General features: G+C 38.9%; 1 protein-coding gene across 1 annotated transcript in view; it reads left to right on the top strand.

Moving 5' to 3' along the window:
• Window positions 1-20,143, top strand: part of SNTB2 (syntrophin beta 2) — a 113,799-nt gene that overhangs the window by 72,380 nt on the left and 21,276 nt on the right. The window contains exon 4 of the mRNA XM_044255847.1: window positions 6,660-6,802. Coding sequence (XP_044111782.1) covers window positions 6,660-6,802 — 143 coding nt within the window. The remainder of the gene's footprint in view (window positions 1-6,659; window positions 6,803-20,143) is intronic.

Genomic DNA, 20,143 nt, shown 5'->3' with positions numbered 1-20,143 from the left:
CTTTCTGTGTCTATTGGCGATCTGGATGTCTTCTGTGTAGAAATGTTCGTTCATGTCTTCTGTCAAGTTTTTAATTGGATTATTCGTTTTTTGGGTATTGAGTTGTATAAGTTCATTATTTCTAAATTTTTATATGTTACTTGAAAAACTCAGCTGAGTGGTAATTGTGCTATGCTTTCAGCAGTGTTAGAAATCCTCATGATCTTAGGGACGCCTGGGTGGCTCAGTTGGTTAAGCAGCTGCCTTCAGCTCAGGTCATGATCCCAGCGTCCTGGGATCGAGTCCCACATCGGGCTCCTTGCTCGGCAGGGAGCCTGCTTCTCCCTCTGCCTCTGCCTGCCTCTCTGTCTGCCTGTGCTCGCTCTCTCCCTCTCTCTCTGACAAATAAATAAATAAAATCTTTAAAAAAAAAAAAAAAGAAATCCTCATGATCTTAAAAGGTAATACATTTATTCACAGGGTTCACAGGTCAGAATAAAAAGTTAATAGGTGGAAAATCTTACTCTTCTTTTTGTCCCCCATGAACCCAGTTCCCACCCCTTTTCCCAAAAGGGGTAATCATTTTCACTCCTTTCTAGTGAATCTTTTGAGTTTCTTTATGCAAATAGAAGCAAATACGAACCCATATTCTTTTTCTCTTTTATAAAAGAAGACCGCATATTATGCATACTACTTTATACCTTGCTGGGTTTTTTCATTAAACAATATATTCTGGAGATCTTTCTATATAAATGCAGAGAAAGCATTTTTTTTTTTTTACAACTATATGTGTTTCCCTTGCGTGGCCATAATTAAATAAGCACTCCTCCCAGTTTTGTTGTTACAGTCTTTTGCCCTTATAAAGGATGGTATGGTGAATAATCTTATAATTTGTCCTTTTACGCATGTGCTATCCAAACTCTTTGGTTTCCAAGTTCAGGTAGACCAGGGAACCCATATTATCTGAATGTATTTGGTTCTTAAATTTGTGGGAGTAGTAAAACTTGGGTTAGTAAGGGATTTATCCCAAAATGTAACTGATGTAGCAGTAGCTATATTTGGATATTGAGAGTTTAGAGAGTAGGGGTATTTCTGTACCTGGAGGATAAGTCCCCAGAAGTACTGGGTCCAAGGGTATGTTAGTTATCTATGGCTATATGACAAATGACTCCAAAACTTAGTGGCCTTAAAATAACAAATATTTACCTCACATAGTTTTTGAAGATTAGAAATACGGCAGTGGTATAGCTGGGTGGTTCAGGCTTGGGATCCCTTGTGAAGTTGCAGTCAAGCTGTCCGCCGGGGGCAGTCGTTGGAGGGGTTGACTGAGGTTGGGAGGTCCACTTCAAGCATGATTCATTCACAGGGCTGTTAGCAAGAGGCCTCAGTTTCCTGCCATGCAGGCCTTGGTACAGGGCTGCCTGAGTGTTCTTAAGACATGGCTACTGGCTTTCCCCAGAGTGAATGATCTGAGAGAAAGAACAAGCTGAAGCCACAGTGCCTTTTATGACCTAGACTCTTCTGCCGTATTCTTTCCATTAGCAAGTTACTAAGTCCATTCTACACCCAAGGGCTCCACCTCTTAAAAGGAAGAGTAGTGTAAAGAATTTGTGGACATATTTTTAAAAATCACAAAGGGTATATGCATTTGTAATTTTGTTGTTTTGTTTTTTTTTTTTAAAGATTTGTTTATTTGACAGAGAGAGACACAGTGAGGGAGGGAGCACAAGCAGGGGTAGTGGGAGAGAACAAAGCAGCTTCCCGCTGAGCAGGGAGCCTGAGGTGTGGCTCGATTCCAGGATCCTGGGACCATGACCCAAGCCGAAGGCAGACACCCAACAACTGAGCCACTCAGGACCCCCGCATTTGTAATTTTGATAAAAATTGCCAAATTGCCTTCCATCAGGGTTGAACTAATTTAGATTCCCACCAGGAATATGAGAGTTGTTAAACTTTTAAAGTGAAATTAGTTTGGTCTATGATACATAAAGACAAGTAAGAAGGAGAAGAACTTAACCACCAGTTCATCACAATATGTCTTTTACGGACCATATTTATGTGGTGGTTCCTCTAATCAATTTTGAGCTCTTGCAAGATGGGAGCACATATTTTTGCAAAGCTTTACTGCCCACAGAGAACTTAGCCAAATGCTATGTATATAGTAGATGCTCAGTAATTTTTTTGTGTATATTTATATACATACAAAAAGCAAGCAAACAAATCACTAATGGTAAAATATTGTCCAAGGACACAAGCTCAGGGTTGGGAAATAATACTAAGTAAAAAGGTTTAATCTCTTTAAAAAAATAGTACCACTGAACTAATTCAACATACTGTTTCTAAAATACTCTTTACTTTTTTGAAGTAGTTGTTTGGGTTACCCAAATCAGATATCACTGTTGGTATAAGGTGTTCAAGCAAGACTGAATACATTTTTCAGAGGTGTTATAAGTATTATAATGAACTTATGATAAGGTTAAGTTTGAATTCTGTAAGTGCTAAAGCCTTTTCTAACTATAAGATTAATTCTTTGAGTGTGAAGGTGGTTAAAATAATTTTAGATTATATAATCTATTCACTAGAGGTAAGCATTTCTTTTGGCATAAGGTGTCTTTACTGAAAATCTTGCGTATAAATGAAGTTGTTTCAGTTGTACTTAGAAAAGATAGTTGTGGGGCACCGGGGTGGCTCAGTCCATTGAATGCCTGACTCTTGATTATGGCTCAGGTCATGATTTCACAGTCCTGGGCATTGGGTGTCAGACTCCATGATGTGGAACCTGTTTAGGATTCTCTGTCTGCTCCTCCCCTCATGCTGATTCTGACCTCACGCTTTCTCTTTTTCTAAAAAGAGAAGGAAAAAAAGTCATTTTGTGGAGATAAATTTAGGAAGGTTGTTTATTTAAATGATCTCTCCTTAATTTGTCTTTTGCTATTTCACATTGTTTAAAAACTGAGTTCACTTAAAACAGCAGAAACCTAAACTACAGGTAATCGGTTAACAATAGATAATCTCTTCTCTGCACAGGGACTTCTGTCTCTTCATTGATACTGATTTTTATGTGACTGATAGTTTACTTTTTATTGGTTATATTCTTAAAAGAGAATTTTCTTTAAGTCCACCAAATTGGGGGGGCATATATTACCTATAAAACCAGTATTTGTAAGCAGTTGAGTATTGATTAGAAAAGCCAAGACAGCCAAAGAAAGCTTTGTTTCCACAGTTCCTAATTTGTTCCTGGTAATTCTCAAAATGTGTAAGTACACTAAATGAGCATTAGTGGAATGGCTCATTTAGTTTTTGCTCTCTGTTTTTTTATCACAGTAACAGAATAATAGAAGTATACCACCTGTCAAAAGATTGATTTATCAGATTAGGATTTAGAAAATGAACAGTAACTATTAGCAGTTTTTCATCTTCAGTGTTATTCAACTCTATTTATCAAAAAATAAAATTTGGTGAAGGCTGTTGTTTGGCCAGGTATTATGCATGTGTGGGTGTTGAAACACAAGCAAACCAGAACCCTAACATTAGTATCTCTTTTTTCTCTGGCCAAAACCTTAATAGTGGAGCCCCAAGGCTGCTTGTACTGATACCACAACTAAAAATACATGCTATATATAAAGCAGGAAGCATTTTGACTCTACTGAAAGCAAACAGTATCCTTATAACTAAAGGCAAATAGACAAACAGAATGACTTTAATTGATGTTTCACTTTTCTGCAATGGTAAGTAGAAGAGGGAAAAGAAATTCTCTTAAGACTTAAGGGGAGCCTGGGTGGCTCAGTGGGTTAAGCCTCTCCCTTCATCTCAGGTCATTATCCCGGGGCCGTGGGATCGAGCCCTGCGTCAGGCTCTCTGCTCAGCGGGGAGCCTGCTTCTCTCTCTCTCTCTGCCTGCCTCTCTGCCTACTTGTGATCTCTATCTGTCAAATAAATAAATAAAATCTTAAAAAAAAAAAAAAAAAGACTTAAGAATCCAAGACTCTATAGACTCAAAGGGACCAAAGAATAAACACTTTTTAAAAATTGTTAGTTGAGTGGTGCCTGGGTGGCTCAGTGGGTTAAGCCTCTGCCTTCAGCTCAGGTCATGATCTCAGGGTCCTGGAATCGAGACCCACATGGGGCTCTCCGCACAGCAGGGAGCCTGCTTCTCCCTGTCCATTTGCCTGCCTCTCTGCCTACTTGTGATCTCTCTGTCAAATAAATAAACAAAATCCTTAAAAAACTTTTTTTAGTTGAGGGGCACCTGTGTGTCTCAGCTGGTAAAGCGGCTGCCTTCAGCTCAGGTCATGATTCCAGAGTTCTGGGATTGAGCCCCACCATTGGGCTCCCTGCTCAGGAGAGAGCCTGCTTCTCCCTCTCCCTCTGCCTGCTGCTCTGTTTACTTGTGCTCTCTATCTGTCAAATAAATAAATAAAATCTTTTTTAAAAATTGTTAGTTGAACAAAAAGTTCTCTATTTGAAATTAGATATTGCTTCTATTGGTATTAGCAATTTTCCTTTATTGCCTGAAATATCTTCTCTGGGAAGAAATACATTTAACTTAGGTTTTCCAGATGCAGCCTTCAAAATCTCTCTTACAACTTAAGGGAAAAATTCATTTTAAAAAGTCAGATTGCGGGATGCCTGGGTGGCTCAGTTGGTTAAGCAGCTGCCTTCGGCTCAGGTCATGATCCCAGCGTCCTGGGATCGAGTCCCACATCGGGCTCCTTGCTTGGCAGGGAGCCTGCTTCTCCCTCTGCCTCTGCCTGCCATTCTGTCTACCTGTGCTTGCTCTCTCTCCCTCTCTCTCTCTGACAAATAAATAAAATCTTTAAAAAAAAAAAGTCAGATTGCTGCAATGCCTAAGTGCCTCAGGCAGTTAAACATCTGACTCTCGATTTTGGCTCAGGTCATGATCTCAGGGTTGTGAGGTTGAGCCCTGCATTGGGCTCTGTGCTTGGCATGGAGCTTGCTTAGGATTCTCTCTCTCCCATTGCCTCTATCTCTCCCCTCCCCCTCCTCTCTCTCTACCTATCTTTAAGGGGAAAAAAAGTCAGGTTGCCATTTTAACCTCTTGGGAAAATAGGTTTTACATTATAGTAGTCCCCCTTATGCATGGAGGATATATTTCAAGACCCCCAGTTGATGCCTGAAACCATAGATAGTACCAAATATCTATGATATTTGGTTTAGAATATTTAGAAATTCAGTAGTTTATATATACTATGTTTTTTCCTATTCATACATACATATGATAAAATTTAATGTATTAAATTAGGCACAGTAAGAGATTAACAAGAGCTAATAATATAATAATTAGAGCAGTATACTATAATAAAAGTTATATGAATGTGGTCTCTTTTTCTCTTAAAATATTTTATTGTACTATATTAGTGATTTTTATGGTGATGTGAGATGAAGTGAGTTGAATGGCATAGTCACTGTGATAGAGCATTAGGCTATGACTGACCTTCTGTCCATATGTCAGAAGGAGGATCATCTTCTTCAGGACAACGGTTGACAGTTGGTTACTGAAAGCATAAAAAGCAAATCCATGGATAAGGGAAGACTACCGTGTCTTCCCTTTTGAAATATTATTCATAATAATCTCAGAGACAAAGACTTAGAAATCCCTTTGGGGTTATCTGTAACCCAAAAATATAAGAATCCAAGAGAACCTTTTTGGAACTGATTCCCTCCAGGTATTATAGAGTTACCCAGAGACTAAATATAGAATCTTAGAAAAACTTGGGTTCACTGATAAGAAAAGTAAAATTATTTCTGTAGAACCTTGCTGGAATCTCAGAGTAAGGTCGTATATTTTGTGCTTCCAGCACATAAAAGAACGTAGGTAACTTGACTGGCTAGAATTCATCTCCAACTTCTGGAATCAGTTTGTGGCTCTAACTACAAGGGGAAAGTTCTGGTAGTAGATGTTATAACACAGAACTAAATCATGAGTGATTCCCCTTTTCATCTTATAGATACATTCTTAAGTTTCTCTGACATGTTCAAATGACCTTGAGATGTCATTAAGGAAGAGAAAATAAGAAATAGCTTTAAAGACAACTCTGTAAGAGACAAGTAGTTCATCATTTTGATTTCTCCTTGAAGCCATCAGTTATAGCTGAAGCATCAGTGTTTTTTTGTTTTTGTTTTAGGATTTGTGTAAAAATAACACTATTGTTAAGCAATAGTTAACAATATTTTTATTTTTATTTTTGTTTGTTGTTTCATGGGGAGAAATGTTTTAATATACCAGGGCTTTTGTTCAGCATAGTCTTTTTGCTTTATGACTTTGGATTCTTGACAATATGGATAAATAGTGGTTATCTCCCTAAATTTTTAAATCCTCACAGAGGTAACTGAGCTTTATGCGGGTAAATGCAATGGTACATTTGAAACAAAACATAAACTTCCTAAAGTATAATGGGGAACTCTGTAAAAACAGAGTCCTATCATTAGATAATGTCTCCAACTCACTCTGGGAGAGCTTTTCCAGCTGAAACAATCCACCTCACAGTGGAGAATCTTAGCCAGTGGAAAGGAACCTGATAGGATATTTCCTATTCTTCAAACCTCTTAGGTTCAGGGAACAAAATGGAGATCCACTATGTTAGACCATCACTGAAGGGACTTTTACAGCTATATAACATTATAGTTAGCTCTGCTTTCTGGATTTTACCATTGTAACAGGCAAAACTAGATGGTGGAAGACAACAATGGAGACCTGTCCTTATGGCTGTGACTGAGAAGGATTTGCTGCTTTATGACTGTATGCCGTGGACAAGGGATGCCTGGGCATCACCATGTCATAGCTACCCTCTTGTTGCCACAAGGTAAGTTTAAAGACAAAAAAATAAAATAAAATAAAATAGCTGTCCTACTCTAAATCTACCAAAAAATTTTAAAGTGAATTCTATTATATTGGGTACCTGAAATAGCATTTAAGTAGTAGACATAGATGGTTGAGACAAAAATTTTTCTTTCATAACCTTATTATTTTGCAGCTCCCGGCTCAGTAAATGTTTTCTGTCATTAGCATTTTTTAAGTTGTTGAAATAGCTTCCTAGAACTGTTGCTTCAAGTCTTGCTTAGTCATCAAGATAAATAGTAGGGGTTTTTTCCTTTACTTTATTGATTGTGACTAGAAAACCACTGAAATTGGGGTAATCTTTTGAATGTGTAATGAATTCACTTTAACTGGAATATAGTACTGCGGATAAACCACACAAATCAGCCAAAATATTCTTCAGTTCTTTTTCTAGTATAAGAGCACATAATTTTGATGCCAGCAAATAGACATTGATTTGACCTAAAGCAACAGGAAATTTCTAGCATGCCAAATGTGGAAAGTTGGAAGGGAAATGAATAGAGATATGTAGATTTGGGGGCCAATGTGTCTTACAAGGTAACTAGAAACTAGTCTGAAACTAGAAAACATATTCACATTTAACTTTATTTGGGCTTTAAAAAAAATCCAGCTTTGAAGTAACTCAAAAACTATACATTAAAAAGGAACTCCAGAGAAAAGTATTTGGTATTAAAAAAAAAGCTACATGACAAGGCCGTCTGGTATGTCCCCCGAGGAATGGTGTGGTGTGGGTAGGAGTGGTGATGAGGGTTCCTGCTTAGAGTAGACCAAGAGTCATTGGAGGAGTATGCTCTAAATTACAGGAAGACTTTCACGGTGTATAGGATTTCCTTCAACTTTCCAAGTTGTCTTATATATGTCATTCTTTTAATAGAACTATGATTTTCACATAACTTTTAGGAATTTTTCTGTAATTTAGAGCTGGAGCACCTAGATCACAGAATACAGATAAAGGATTTTTTGAACCTAAGAATTAGGGAGTTGCACCCTCATTAATTCCTTGAGGACATAAGAATTCTACAGAAATACTGAATTTAACCATCAGTTCTCTGGGTTGGTTTTGGTTTTTTCCCCCTCTGGATTTTTTTTTTTTTAATTCCCACTAAATTATAACTTCTTTGAGGTTAAGAACTATGACTGAGTCATCTCAGCACATCCATAAATCTTAATCAAATTCAATTCTATTACTTATAGTTTCTCAGTCATAGTTACATTAGGAGCATGACAGGAATCCTGTGAAAACATGTGGACATATGTCAGTAGTTATGATTCCAACAATTAAATTTGTATCTCCCAAAGATTTAGAGTTTATGGATATGACTAAAAGATCTCTTAAGTTTCAGGGTGCCTGGGTGGCTCAGTGGGTTAGGGCCTCTGCCTTCTGCTTAGGTCATGATCCCAGAGTCCTGGAATCAAGCCCCGCATCGGGCTCTCTGCTCAGCAGGGAGCCTGCTTCTTCCTCTCTCTCTGCCTGCCTCTCTGTCTACTTGTGATCTCTGTCTATCAAATAAATAAATAAAAACTTTAAAAAAAATCTCTTAAGTTTTAATTTTATGGAAGAAGCCTATACTCTAGTTATGGTCATAGAATGCAAGGAGTAGCTTTATCCTTAGACATTTCCTTAATTCTGTGTCACTAGAGAGATGGAGCAGAAATCTGTGACATCCCATAGATGAGCCTCAGTTCAGTACTAGAAAGTACAATCCTATAAACAAATAATTTCTGGCCATTGACTAGATGAGGCCTAGACTATCAAAGCCCTTTGGTACTAAAGAAGGAGATGGCATGATTCTTTGTCTACTATCAGTGTACCTTATTTCGCAAATACGGAAAAGATATAAATAAGACTTACGACTAAAACTTTAAAACTCTTAGGAGAAAATACAGGAATAGATCTTTTGACCTTAGCTTAGGCAGACCTTCTTGGATAGTACACAAAAGCACAACAACAGAGAAAAAAATAAATAAATTGGGCTTCATTAAAATTAAAAACTTTTATGCTTCAGATGTCACCATCAAAAAAGTGAAAAGACAACCCACAGAATGGGAGAAAATATTTGCAGATCATTTATCTAATTTGGAACTTGTATCTAGAAAATATAAAGAACTCTTACAGCTCAATAATAAAAAAGGTAAACTACCCAATTCAAAAATGAGAAAAAGATCTAAAAAAAAATTTGTCTAAAGAAGATATGCAAATGGCCAATAAGCACAATGAAAAGATGCTCAACATAATTAGCCATGAAGGAAATGCAAATTAGAACTACAGTGAGATACCATTTCCCAACCACAAGGATGGCTATAATTAAAAAAGCAGATAATAACAAGTGTAAACTAGGATGTGGAGAAAATGGAACCCTCCTACACTGCTGATGGGAATGCAAAATGGTGCAGTTGATGTGGAAAATTGTCTGGCAGTTCCTCAAACGGCTAAATATAGAGTCACCATACAACCTAGCAATTCCATTCCTAGGTTGTATACCCCAAAGACATGAAAACTTATGTCCACACAAAAACTTCTACATGAGGGGTGCCTGGGTGGCTCATTGGTTAAGCATCTGACTTGATCTCAGCTCAGGTCTTGATCTCAGGATCATGAGCTCAAGCCCATTGGGCTCAAGCCCAGTGTTAGGCTCCACACTGGGCATGGAGCTTATTTTAAAAAGAAAAGAATAGAAAAACAAAAACTTATATATGAATGTTCCCAATAGCATTATTCATAATAACCAAACAATGGAAACAACCCCAACTGTCCATCAATTGAGAAATAAATGTATATCCATACAATGAAATATTATTCAGCAATAAAAAAGAATGTGTTCTTATACATTCTGCAGCATGGATGAAACTTGAAAACATACTAAGCAGGGCACCTGGGTAGCTCAGTCATTAAGCATCTGCCTTTGGCTCAGGTCGTGATCCCAGGGTCCTGGGATCAAGCACCACATAGGGCTCCTTGCTCAATGGGAAACCTCCTTCTCCCTCTCCCTCTTCTCCTGCTTGTGTTCCCTCTCTCGCTGTGTCTCTGTCAAATAAATAAAGAAACTCTTAAAAAAATAAAGAGAGAGAGAAAGAAAGGAAGGAAGGAAAGAAAGAAAACATATTAAGTGAAAGTAGCCAGACATAAAAGACCATGTATTGTATGATTTAGTTTATATAAAATGTCCAGAGTAGGTAAATCTATAGAAATATAAAGTAGGTTGTTCATTGCCAAGGATTGGGTTGGAGGGGAAGGTTGGAAAAAATAGACTGTGGTGTCTAATGGGTATAGGACTTCTTTATGGGGTAATAAGAGTGTGCTAAGAGGCGCCTGGGTAGCTCAGAGGGTTAAAGCCTCTGCCTTCGGCTCAGGTGATGATCCCAGGGGCCTGGGATCGAGCCCTAAATTGGGCTCTCTGCTCAGTGGGGAGCCTGCTTCCCCCCCTCCCCCATCTACCTCCCTGCCTATTTGTGATCTCTGTCAAATAAATAAATAAAATCTTTTTTAAAAAAAAGAGTGTGCTAAAATTAAATGTGATGGTTGCACAATTCTGTGTATATTAATATCCATTTAATTATATCTCAGTAAAGCTGTTATAGGGGCACCTGGGTGGCTCAGTCAGTTAAGCCTCTGCCCTCAACTCGGATGGTGATCTCCGGGTCCTGGGATCGAGCCCCGCATCGGGCTCTCTGCTCAGCAGGGAGCCTGCTTTCTCCTCTCTCTGCCTGCCTCTCTGCCTACTTGTGATCTCTCTCTCTGTGTTAAATTTAAAAAAAAATCTTTAAAAAATAATAAGGCTATTATAATTAAAACAACCCATCTCCCCAAAAACCCCAAAGATGTAATGGAAGAAATTAAGACCAATCCTTAATAAACTGCATTTGAGTCTCTATTTTGGCACTTAGAGTCGGTAATCAGCAGCATGTTTCTTAACATTTCTCTGCTGTAGAATTTCAGTTTGTTCAGTGAATGCTAATGGTATAGGGTGGTATGAATATTGGATGAGTTAATATTTAAATTTTTTTTTTTAAGATTTTATTTTATTTATTTGAGAGAGAGAGACAGTGAGAGAGAGAATGAGCGAGGAGAAGGTCAGAGAGCGAAGCAGACTCCCCATGGAGCTGGGAGCCTGATGTGGGACTCGATCCCGGGACTCCAGGATCACGCCCTGAGCCGGAGGCAGTCGTTTAACCAACTGCGCCACCCAGGCGTCCCGAGGATGAGTTAATATTTATAAAATGCCACAGTGGTACCTAACACATTGTATGTGCATAAGTAAGTGTTAGCTGCTTTAATTATAATTATTATTTATTATTAATTGACAATCTGTCAAAAAGGAATTCTGTGTAAAAAGTGTAATTGGGTTGATTTGGCCTTTGTTAAAAGAGGAGCTTAGCTCTATCCAATAGTTTTTATAAATAGTGAATGTTTCATGTTAAATGTGAGGAATTCAGATGTATTATTTGGATCAACCTAGACCTGCAAATTGAACTTGGCCATAAATTAAATGGGTGGAGCTTATAGCTCTCTGAACATGTTGTTTCTCTCTTTTTTTTTTTTTTTAAGATTTTATTTATTTATTTGACAAGAGATCAAGAGCATAAGCAGAGGAAGTGGCAGAGGGAAAAGGAGAAGCAAGGCACCCTGCTGAGCAGGGATTCCCAATGTTAGGGGACTTGATCCCAGGACCCTAGGATCATGACCTGAGCCAAAGGCAGTTGCTTAACCAACTGAGCCACCCAGTAACCTCTGAACATGTTGTTTCTTAATAAGTTTAATTCAGGGATGCCTGGGTGGCTCATTCAGATAAACATCTGCCTTCAGCTTGGGACATGATCCTGGGGTCCTGGGATCGAGCCCCTCATCGGGCTCTCTACTTAGCGGGAAGCCTGCTTCTCCCTCTCCCTCTGCCTCTTGTGCTTGTTCTCTGTCTCATATAAATAAATAAAATCTTTAAAAAGGTAAATAAGTTTAATTCACTTTGCAACAAGGATTCTTTACTCCTTGTTCAGGAAATACCAGTAGATTAGGAGCAAAGATGACAAGCAGATGAGAGGTCTATTTTTTCCATGTGGCTTTGTCAGCGAGGTGGAATTGGTTGAACTCACTGCAAGATAGAAATAAGTGGACCTTAATCATCCTTTGCCTCCCATAGCGGGAAGAGTTTGGCCACAGAGAAAAACCAAAGGATGGAACCGGACCAAGAGGTATCCCACAGAGAGCAGCAAGGCCAGAAAGTGGTGTTTTTATGTCTTTTTGGTGTGGGAGAAAAAGAGGGTTTGAGATTTATGAGTAATGAAAAAGGGCTGAATATTCACTTTCATTAATTCTACTCCTAATACTTTGGAACATGTTCTTATGAATAGATGAGGCAAAGAAAAAAAAGAAGATAGTATAAACACATAGAAAAGGAAAAGAAACCAAGAATGTTGATTACCCACAAAAGTAGATAGTCCCTAATAAAATGAGAGTTAATTGTAGTTTGAAAATCAAAGAATGTTGTTAGAGTAATATAAATTAATATCATTTATTGGCTTGCACATTTACAGATTCTTAGAAACCAAGATATATGTGTGTGTACAATTAATAGTGGGTATTTTCACACTGGTGATGAATTTGAGTAAAATATGATAAATGAAGATTTTTTTTAATTTTTTATTTTACATATTTCTTATGATTAAGCCCAGATACATGATACAGGTAGAAAAACACCTTGGTTTTAAAGGTGCTGTGGATTTTGTAGGATGTGCATTTTGTAGTCTTTTCCTATAAACTTTCTTTGACTAGAGAAGAAAAAGATCCAAAGACAGTGTGGCTTCTTTACAATATGGAAAATTGAGTGGTGTTGTGCTTACAGGATTTAGGGGGCAAAAGCAGCTAAAACGCCTTTGCATGAGCTCATCTGGCCTCCCCACTAAAGGGGTCCTTTTGGCAGCGTGTTCTAACCGACTGCGGCCCAGCCAGAGTCTAGCAGCTGGTTTGAATTAGATTTCCTCTGCCAAATATTTCATAATCAAAACCTGTAGGAAAAATTCTCCCAGACTTTATATTTTTTTAATGTCTGACATGGGATTAGCAATCAAACTGAAATGGTAGGCTCCACCCTGTCACTTTGCCCATGCTCTGTCCTACTTGGATCATATGTGGAATAATTCTGAAACTTAACTTTTGCTGAGATAACTCATGTTTAATTGGCATGTTGGTTCTATGGGCATCTGCTCAGTGAGGCACTTCTCAAAGCATACTTTCATGAACCTCTGAGGATCCCCTTTTCAGGGGGTCTTTGAGTTTGAAACTATTTTCCTAGTAATACTAAGATGCTGTTTGCTTTTTTTCCCTGTTGACATTGGTACTGAGGGTTGGTAAAATGGCTGGTGCTTTAGCGTGAATCAAGGTAGTTGATTCCATACCAAACTGTATTGACTTGCCAGATGTTGGGGGCCAAGGAGATGTTGGTGGCCAGTTTAACCCCAAAATGTCTTTGTTAGAACAGTAAAAATTTAGTTTTATTTAATCTTAACCCTTGAGTATTCATCTTCTTAATATTCTGTAAGTTGAAGGGGGAAGTACTCACAAGCACTTCAGCTGCGTACTGAAGTATGATGATTGTTTCAAAGAAAACCATGTGTGTGATTGACTTGTTAGTTGAACTAGCTGTAATTTTTCATGGACCACCATTTTTCACTTGAAAAAACAACTTGTGGAGAAAGGCTGGGAAGAGTAGGAGGACCCTAAACTCACCTCATCCCACAGAAACATACAGCTGGATAATACATCAGCATAAATAATCCAGAAAATGACCCAAAGCCTGGTAGAACAAACACCACAGCTAAAGGCAGAGAAGACGTTGCATTGAAAGGGGGTAGGAAGGGCAGAGGCCTGGTTGGGAAAGCTAGATATTATTAAGCTAGATATATAGAGATTAGCCAAAAATGCAAAACACTGCCGTTCTTCACATTAATTTTTTAATGCCTTTCGTTGTACCACTATCTACAGTAGGAAGGGAGCCACCAGCACAGCCACCGGGCAAGAAACAGACCATCACATCAGAAAGCCCGTACAGGGACATTTCACTTTGAAAGGGAGAGGGGCTGAATTTCCTGAGTTGTTACAATGGTGGGGTGGGGGGAACTACTTAAAGCCTGAAATTTTAAAAATCAGTGGGCTCAGCTCTGGGAGGGCCCAAGAGCCTTAGGAAGCTAAGTCCCCACGTTTTAAAGAGACAGCACAAGAAACCACCCAAGGAGATCCAGTATAGAAGCAGCAGTTTGCTTATTTTATTGGTTTTAAAGCGTTCTTTTTTTTTTTTTTAAAGATTTTATTTATTTATTTGAGAGAGAGAGACAGTGAGAGAGAGCACGAGCGAGGAGAAGGTCAGAGAGCGAAGCAGACTCCCCATGGAGCTGGGAGCCTGATGCGGGACTCGATCCCGGGACTCCAGGATCACGCCCTGAGCCGAAGGCAGTCGTCCAACCAACTGAGCCACCCAGGCGTCCCAAAGCGTTCTTTTACTTATTAGAGAAAGATCAAGAGTGGGGTGGGAGATGGGTAGAGGGAGAAGCAGACTCCCTGCCAAGCAGGAACACCAATGTGGGACTCCATACCAGGACCCTGGGATCATGACCCGAGCTGAAGGCAGAGGCTTAATGGACTGGGCCACCCAGACACCCAAAGCAGCAGTTTAAAAAACAGCGCACTGTTGGACACCTGGGTGGCTCAGACCATTAAGTGTCTGCCTTCAGCTCAGGTCATGATCCCAGGGTCCTTGGTTCGAGCCCTATGTGGGGCTCCCTGCTCAGAAGGGAGTTTGCTTCTCCCTCTGCCTCTCCCCCGTCCCCCTCCAACCCTCCACCCTGGCTTATAGTCACTCTCACTCTTTCTCTCTCAAATAAGTAAAATCTTTTTTAAAAAAAAATCACTGTCAGACAATGTTTTTCTTATAGAACTTTTGAAAACTTGGATGAGGATAGCACCTCAAAGAGCAATAAATAAAATGGCCTGTTCTTAGCTTCATTGTAGGCCATGTGCCTATAATATTTTTCTAAAAGTTTGCTGGTTCTATCCTTTACTCCTGTAATGATAATTTAAACTAAAGGACTTTTTTTTTTAAGGTTTTATTTATTTATCAGAGAGAGAGAGAGCGTACAAGCAGGGGGAGCTGCAGGCAAAGGGAGAAGCAGGCTCCCTACTAAGCAAGGAGATGGATGTGGGAACTCCATCCCAGAACCCTGGGATCATAACCTGAGCCACAGGCAGACGCTTAACTGACTGAGCCATCCAGGCGTCCGGAGAAAAAGGACTTCTAAGAGCAAATGGATGCTCCTTTACATTTCTTCCAGCTGTCAGAAAGCCACTGTGGGTTCAGATAAAAGGCAACAGTGTGTCTTTCAAGAAAAAGGTATTTCTTCTCATCTGTCATCTACCATCTATCATCTATCATCTACTGGTTTAGCCAAGTTAATCACATTAGTTCTCAACCCTGGATATACACTAGAATTACCTGGTGCATAACTTTTTTTTAATTTTTTTTAATTTTTTAAATTTTATTTTATTTTATTTTTTTAAAGATTTTATTTATTTGTTTGTCAGAGAGAGAGGGAGAGAGAGCGAGCACAGGCAGACAGAGAGGCAGGCAGAGGCAGAGGGAGAAGCAGGCTCCCCGCCGAGCAAGGAGCCCGATGTGGGACTCGATCCCAGGACGCTGGGATCATGACCTGAGCCGAAGGCAGCTGCTTAACCAATTGAGCCACCCAGGCGTCCCAATTTTTTTTTATTTTTAAAGATTTTATTTATTTATTTGACAGAGAGAGATCACAAGCAGGCAGAGAGGCAGGCAGAGAGAGAGAGGAGGAAGCAGGCTCCCCGCTGAGCAGAGAGCCCGATGCGGGGCTCCATCCCAGGACCCTGAGATCATGACCCGAGCGGAAGGCAGAGGCTTAACCCACTGAGCCACACAGGCGCTCCTACCTGGTGCATAACTTTAAAAAATTACTTATGTCTGGCTCAAATCCTCAAGAATTCAGACTTAACTGGTCTAGGCATTCTTATTCTTATTAATAAAAACTTACCCAGATGGTTCAGATGTATAGCCATTTGAAAAACACTAAACGAGTCGTCTGCCAACTTTCTGGTCTGAGGACCTTTATGTACTCCTAAAAACTAATGAAAACACAAAAATGCTTTTGCTTTTATGGGTTATGCTGATTGATATTTACTATAATTAGAAGTTAAAAGGGAGAAATTTTAAAAAATAATTTAAAAATAAAAGTAAAGGGGCACCTGGGTGTCTCAGTGGGTTAAGCCTCTGCCTTCGGCTCAGGTCATGATCCCGGAGTCCTGGAATTGAGCCCCGCATTGGGCACTCTGCTTGGCAGGGAGCCTGCTTCCTCCTCTCTCTCTGCCTGTCTCTCTCTCTACTTGTGATCTCTGTCTGTCAAATAAATAAAAATAAATAAAAGTAAAATAAATAAAAGTAAAAAACCTATATGTTTCAATATGAATAACTTATTTTTATTAAAATAATATTTTCTAAAACAAAAAAATTAATGTGAAGAGTGGCATTGTTTTGCACTTTTTTAAAGATTTTATTTACTTATTTGACAGAGGTCACAAGTAGGCAGAGAGGCAGGTGGAGAGAGGGGAGGGGAAAGCAGGCTCCCCACTGAGCAGAGAACCCAATGTGGGGCTTGATCCCAGGACCCACTGAGCCACCCAGGCACCCCTGTTTTGCATTTTTTGCTAATCTCTATGTATCTGGCTTAATAATAGATGATTTCTATCTCCTGTATTCTTTTTTTAATATTGATTTATTTTATTTTATTTTATTTTACTTTCTTAAGATTTTATTTATTTATTTGACAGAGAGAGAGCAGGGAGACGGGGAGAAGGAAAAGCAGGCTTCCCACTGAGCAGGGACCCCCCCGATGTGGGGCTCAATCCCAGGACCTTAGGATCAGGACCTGAGCCGAAGCCAGATGCCCAACTGCCTGAGCCACCCAGGCACCCCTTACTTATTAATTTTGAAGAACAAGAGAGAGAGTCATGGGTGGGGGGCAGAGGGAGAAAGAGACAAGCAGACTCCTGGTTGAGTGTGGAGCCCAGTGCAGGGCTCAATCCCACAACCCTGAGTTCATAACCTGAGCCAAAATCAAGAGTTGAGTCTGAAGCTCAACTAACCACGTAGACACGCCTTCACTGTTACTTTTTTAGCAGCTTTACTGAAATAACCCATATACATACAATTCACCCATTCAAAGTGTGGTATTTAATAGTTTTTATTATGTCCACAGAGTTGTGTGACCATCACCATAATCAATATTAGGACAGTTTTATCACCATAAAAGGAAGTTCTTACCCATTGACAGACAGTCACTTCTCATTTTCCCCACCGCCTGCCCTCACTGGGAATCTAATTCTGTCTCTGTAGATTTGCCTATGCTGGACATTTCATATAAATGGAATCATATATAGCCTTTATGTCTGATTTCTTTCCCATAGCATACTGTCTTCAAGGTTGATCCATGTTGTAGCATGTGTCATAGCTTCATTTCTTTTTATGGCTGAATAATGTTCCATTGTATGGATAGACCACATTTATCAGTTGATGGCCATTTGGCCTATTTACATTTTTTGAGTCTTATGAATAATGCTGCTATAATATTCATATACAAGTTTTTATGTGAACATATGTTGGTTTGGGGGCATATATAGCTAGGAACAGAATTGCTGGGTCATATGGAGCTCTATATTTAACCTTTTTTGAGAAAGTACCAGGCTGTTTAGTATAGGTACGACATCATTTGAAATTCTTACCAGCAGGGTTTGAGTTTTCCATTTTCTCCATACCCTCATGGTTTTAAGTTGTATTTCCCTAACAGCTAATGATGTTGAGCATCTTTTCATGTACTTATTGGCCATTTGTATACTTCTTTGGAGCAGTATCTATTTAAATCCTTGATTCTCTAATTGGGTCGCCTTTTAATTATTGAGTTGTAAGAGTTCTTTATATATTCTGTAGGCAAATACCTTATCAAATATATGATTCGCAAATATAGTTCCTTTTCTGTGAGTTGTCTTTTCACTTTCTTGACAGTGTCATTGGAAGCACAAAAGTTTCTAATTTTGATGAAGTCCAATTTATCAGTCTCCTCTTGCATTTTTGTGTCACATCTAAGAAGGCTTTCCCTAATCCAAAGTCACAAAAATTTACTTCTGTGAGCTTTTCTAAAAGTTTTGTAGCTTTAGCTCTCAGACTCATTCTTTTATCCATATAGGGTCAGTTTTTCTGTTGTGTGAAATAGTGGTCAAACATCACATCATTCTTTTGCTTGGGAATATTCAGTTATCACAGTACCATTTGTTAAATAGACTGTTCTTTTTCCATTGAAGTCTTTTGACAAAAATCAGTTGATCATAACTAGGGTGTTGTTGGTTTTTTTTCTGGACTGTCAATTTAATACCTTGGTGGTAAGTTTTGAAATCAGAAGAGTGAATCCTCCAATTTTGTTCTTTTTCAAAATTATTTTGGTGATTGCAAGTTTTGAATTTTTATATGGATGTTAGGATTAGCTTGTTGATTTCTGGAAAATAAAAAAAGATGAAATTTCATAGAGATTGCCTTGAATCTGTAGATCAATTTAGGGAATATTGCCATCTTAAAAATATAGTCTTCTGGTCCATGATCAAAGATATCTACTTACTTAGGGCTCTAAATTCTTTCAGGAATGTTTTAGAGTTTTATGAGTATAAGTTTTATACTTCTTTTGCTAAATTTATTCCCAAGTATTTTTCATTTTGATCTATTATGAATGGATTTTTTTTCTTAATTTCCTTTATAGATTGTTCGCTCCTACTATATACAATCAATACATTGATTTTTTTTTTGAGTGGGGAGGGGCATAGGGAGAGAGAGAATCTTAAGCAGGCTTCATGCCCAGCATGGAGCCCAAAGTGGGGCCCCATCTCATCACCCTGAGATCATGACCTGAGCTGAAATCAAGTGTCAGACACTTAGCCAACTGAACTACTCACATTGGGCTCCTTGCTCAGTAGAAAGCCTGCTTCTTCCTTTCCATCTGCTTGCAACTCTCCCTGCTTGTGCTCTCTTTCTTGCTCACTCTCTGTCAAATAAATAAATAAAATCTTAAAAAAAAAAAAAAAAGGTTTTAGTTTTTAAGTAATCTTTCCACCCAACACGGGGCTTGAACTCACATCCCTGAGGTTGAGTTGCATGTCTACTGACAGACACCCAGTTATGTCTCATTCTTATCATAATTTGTACAGGCTAAAAATAAAAACTTTTAGAACAGACTGGACTTGCAAAATCCCCAGTACAACATTTATCAGAAATAATGGTCCCTTCTCCAGTCAACCAAAAGTTAGATGAAGTATTCATGTAAGCATTTCATTGAAACCCTGAGGTTCATAGTTGCTGTTCTGACTTACTGCCTTCAACTCTCCATTCTACTTTCTGTTTCTAAGAGTTGGTCTATAGGTACCTAATATTAGTAGAGTCAGGCAGTATTTGTCTTTTTGTGACTGGTTTATTTCCCTTAGTATAATGTCTAAAAGGTTCATGTGTGTTGGTGTGTATGACAGGATTTCCTTTTTTTTTTTTTAAGATTTTATTTATTTATTTGACAGAGAGAGATCACAAGTAGGAAGAGAGGCAGGCAGAGACAGAGGGGGAAGCAGGCTCCCCACTGAGCAGAGAGCCAAATATGGGGCTCGATTCCAGGACCCTGAGATCATGACCGGAGCCAAAGGCAGAGGCTTTAACCCACTGAGCCACCCAGGTGCCCCAATTTCCTTCTTTTTAAGACTGAGTAATAATTTGTTGTATGTATATACCACTTTTTCTTCAGTTATTCATTCTGTCAGTGGACGTTTAAGTTGCTTTCACCTCTTGGCTATTGTGGATAATGCTGCAATGAACATAGATGTAAAATATCTCAATAACCTAATTTCAGTTTTTTTGGCTATATACTAAGAAATGAGTCTTTTCCCCATTTTTTTTTTTAAGAGACTCTTTTTTTTTTTTTTTTAAAGATTTTATTTATTTATTTTTCAGAGAGAGAGGGAGAGAGAGCGAGCACAGGCAGACAGATAGGCAGGCAGAGGCAGAGGGAGAAGCAGGCTCCCTGCCGAGCAAGGAGCCCGATGCGGGACTCGATCCCAGGACACTGGGATCATGACCTGAGCCGAAGGCAGCTGCTTAACCAACTGAGCCACCCAGGCGTCCCTCTTTTCCCCATTTTTTAACTGGGTTTTTGTTTCTTTATTGTTGAGTTTTAAGAGTTCTTTGTATATTTTAGATATTAGTCCTTT

The sequence above is a fragment of the Neovison vison genome, chromosome 7 (genome assembly GCF_020171115.1).
Source record: "Neovison vison isolate M4711 chromosome 7, ASM_NN_V1, whole genome shotgun sequence".
Classification (NCBI taxonomy): domain Eukaryota; kingdom Metazoa; phylum Chordata; class Mammalia; order Carnivora; family Mustelidae; genus Neogale; species Neogale vison.
Note: the sequence above shows the minus strand (reverse complement) of the source record. Positions and strands in the feature narration are given on the sequence as shown.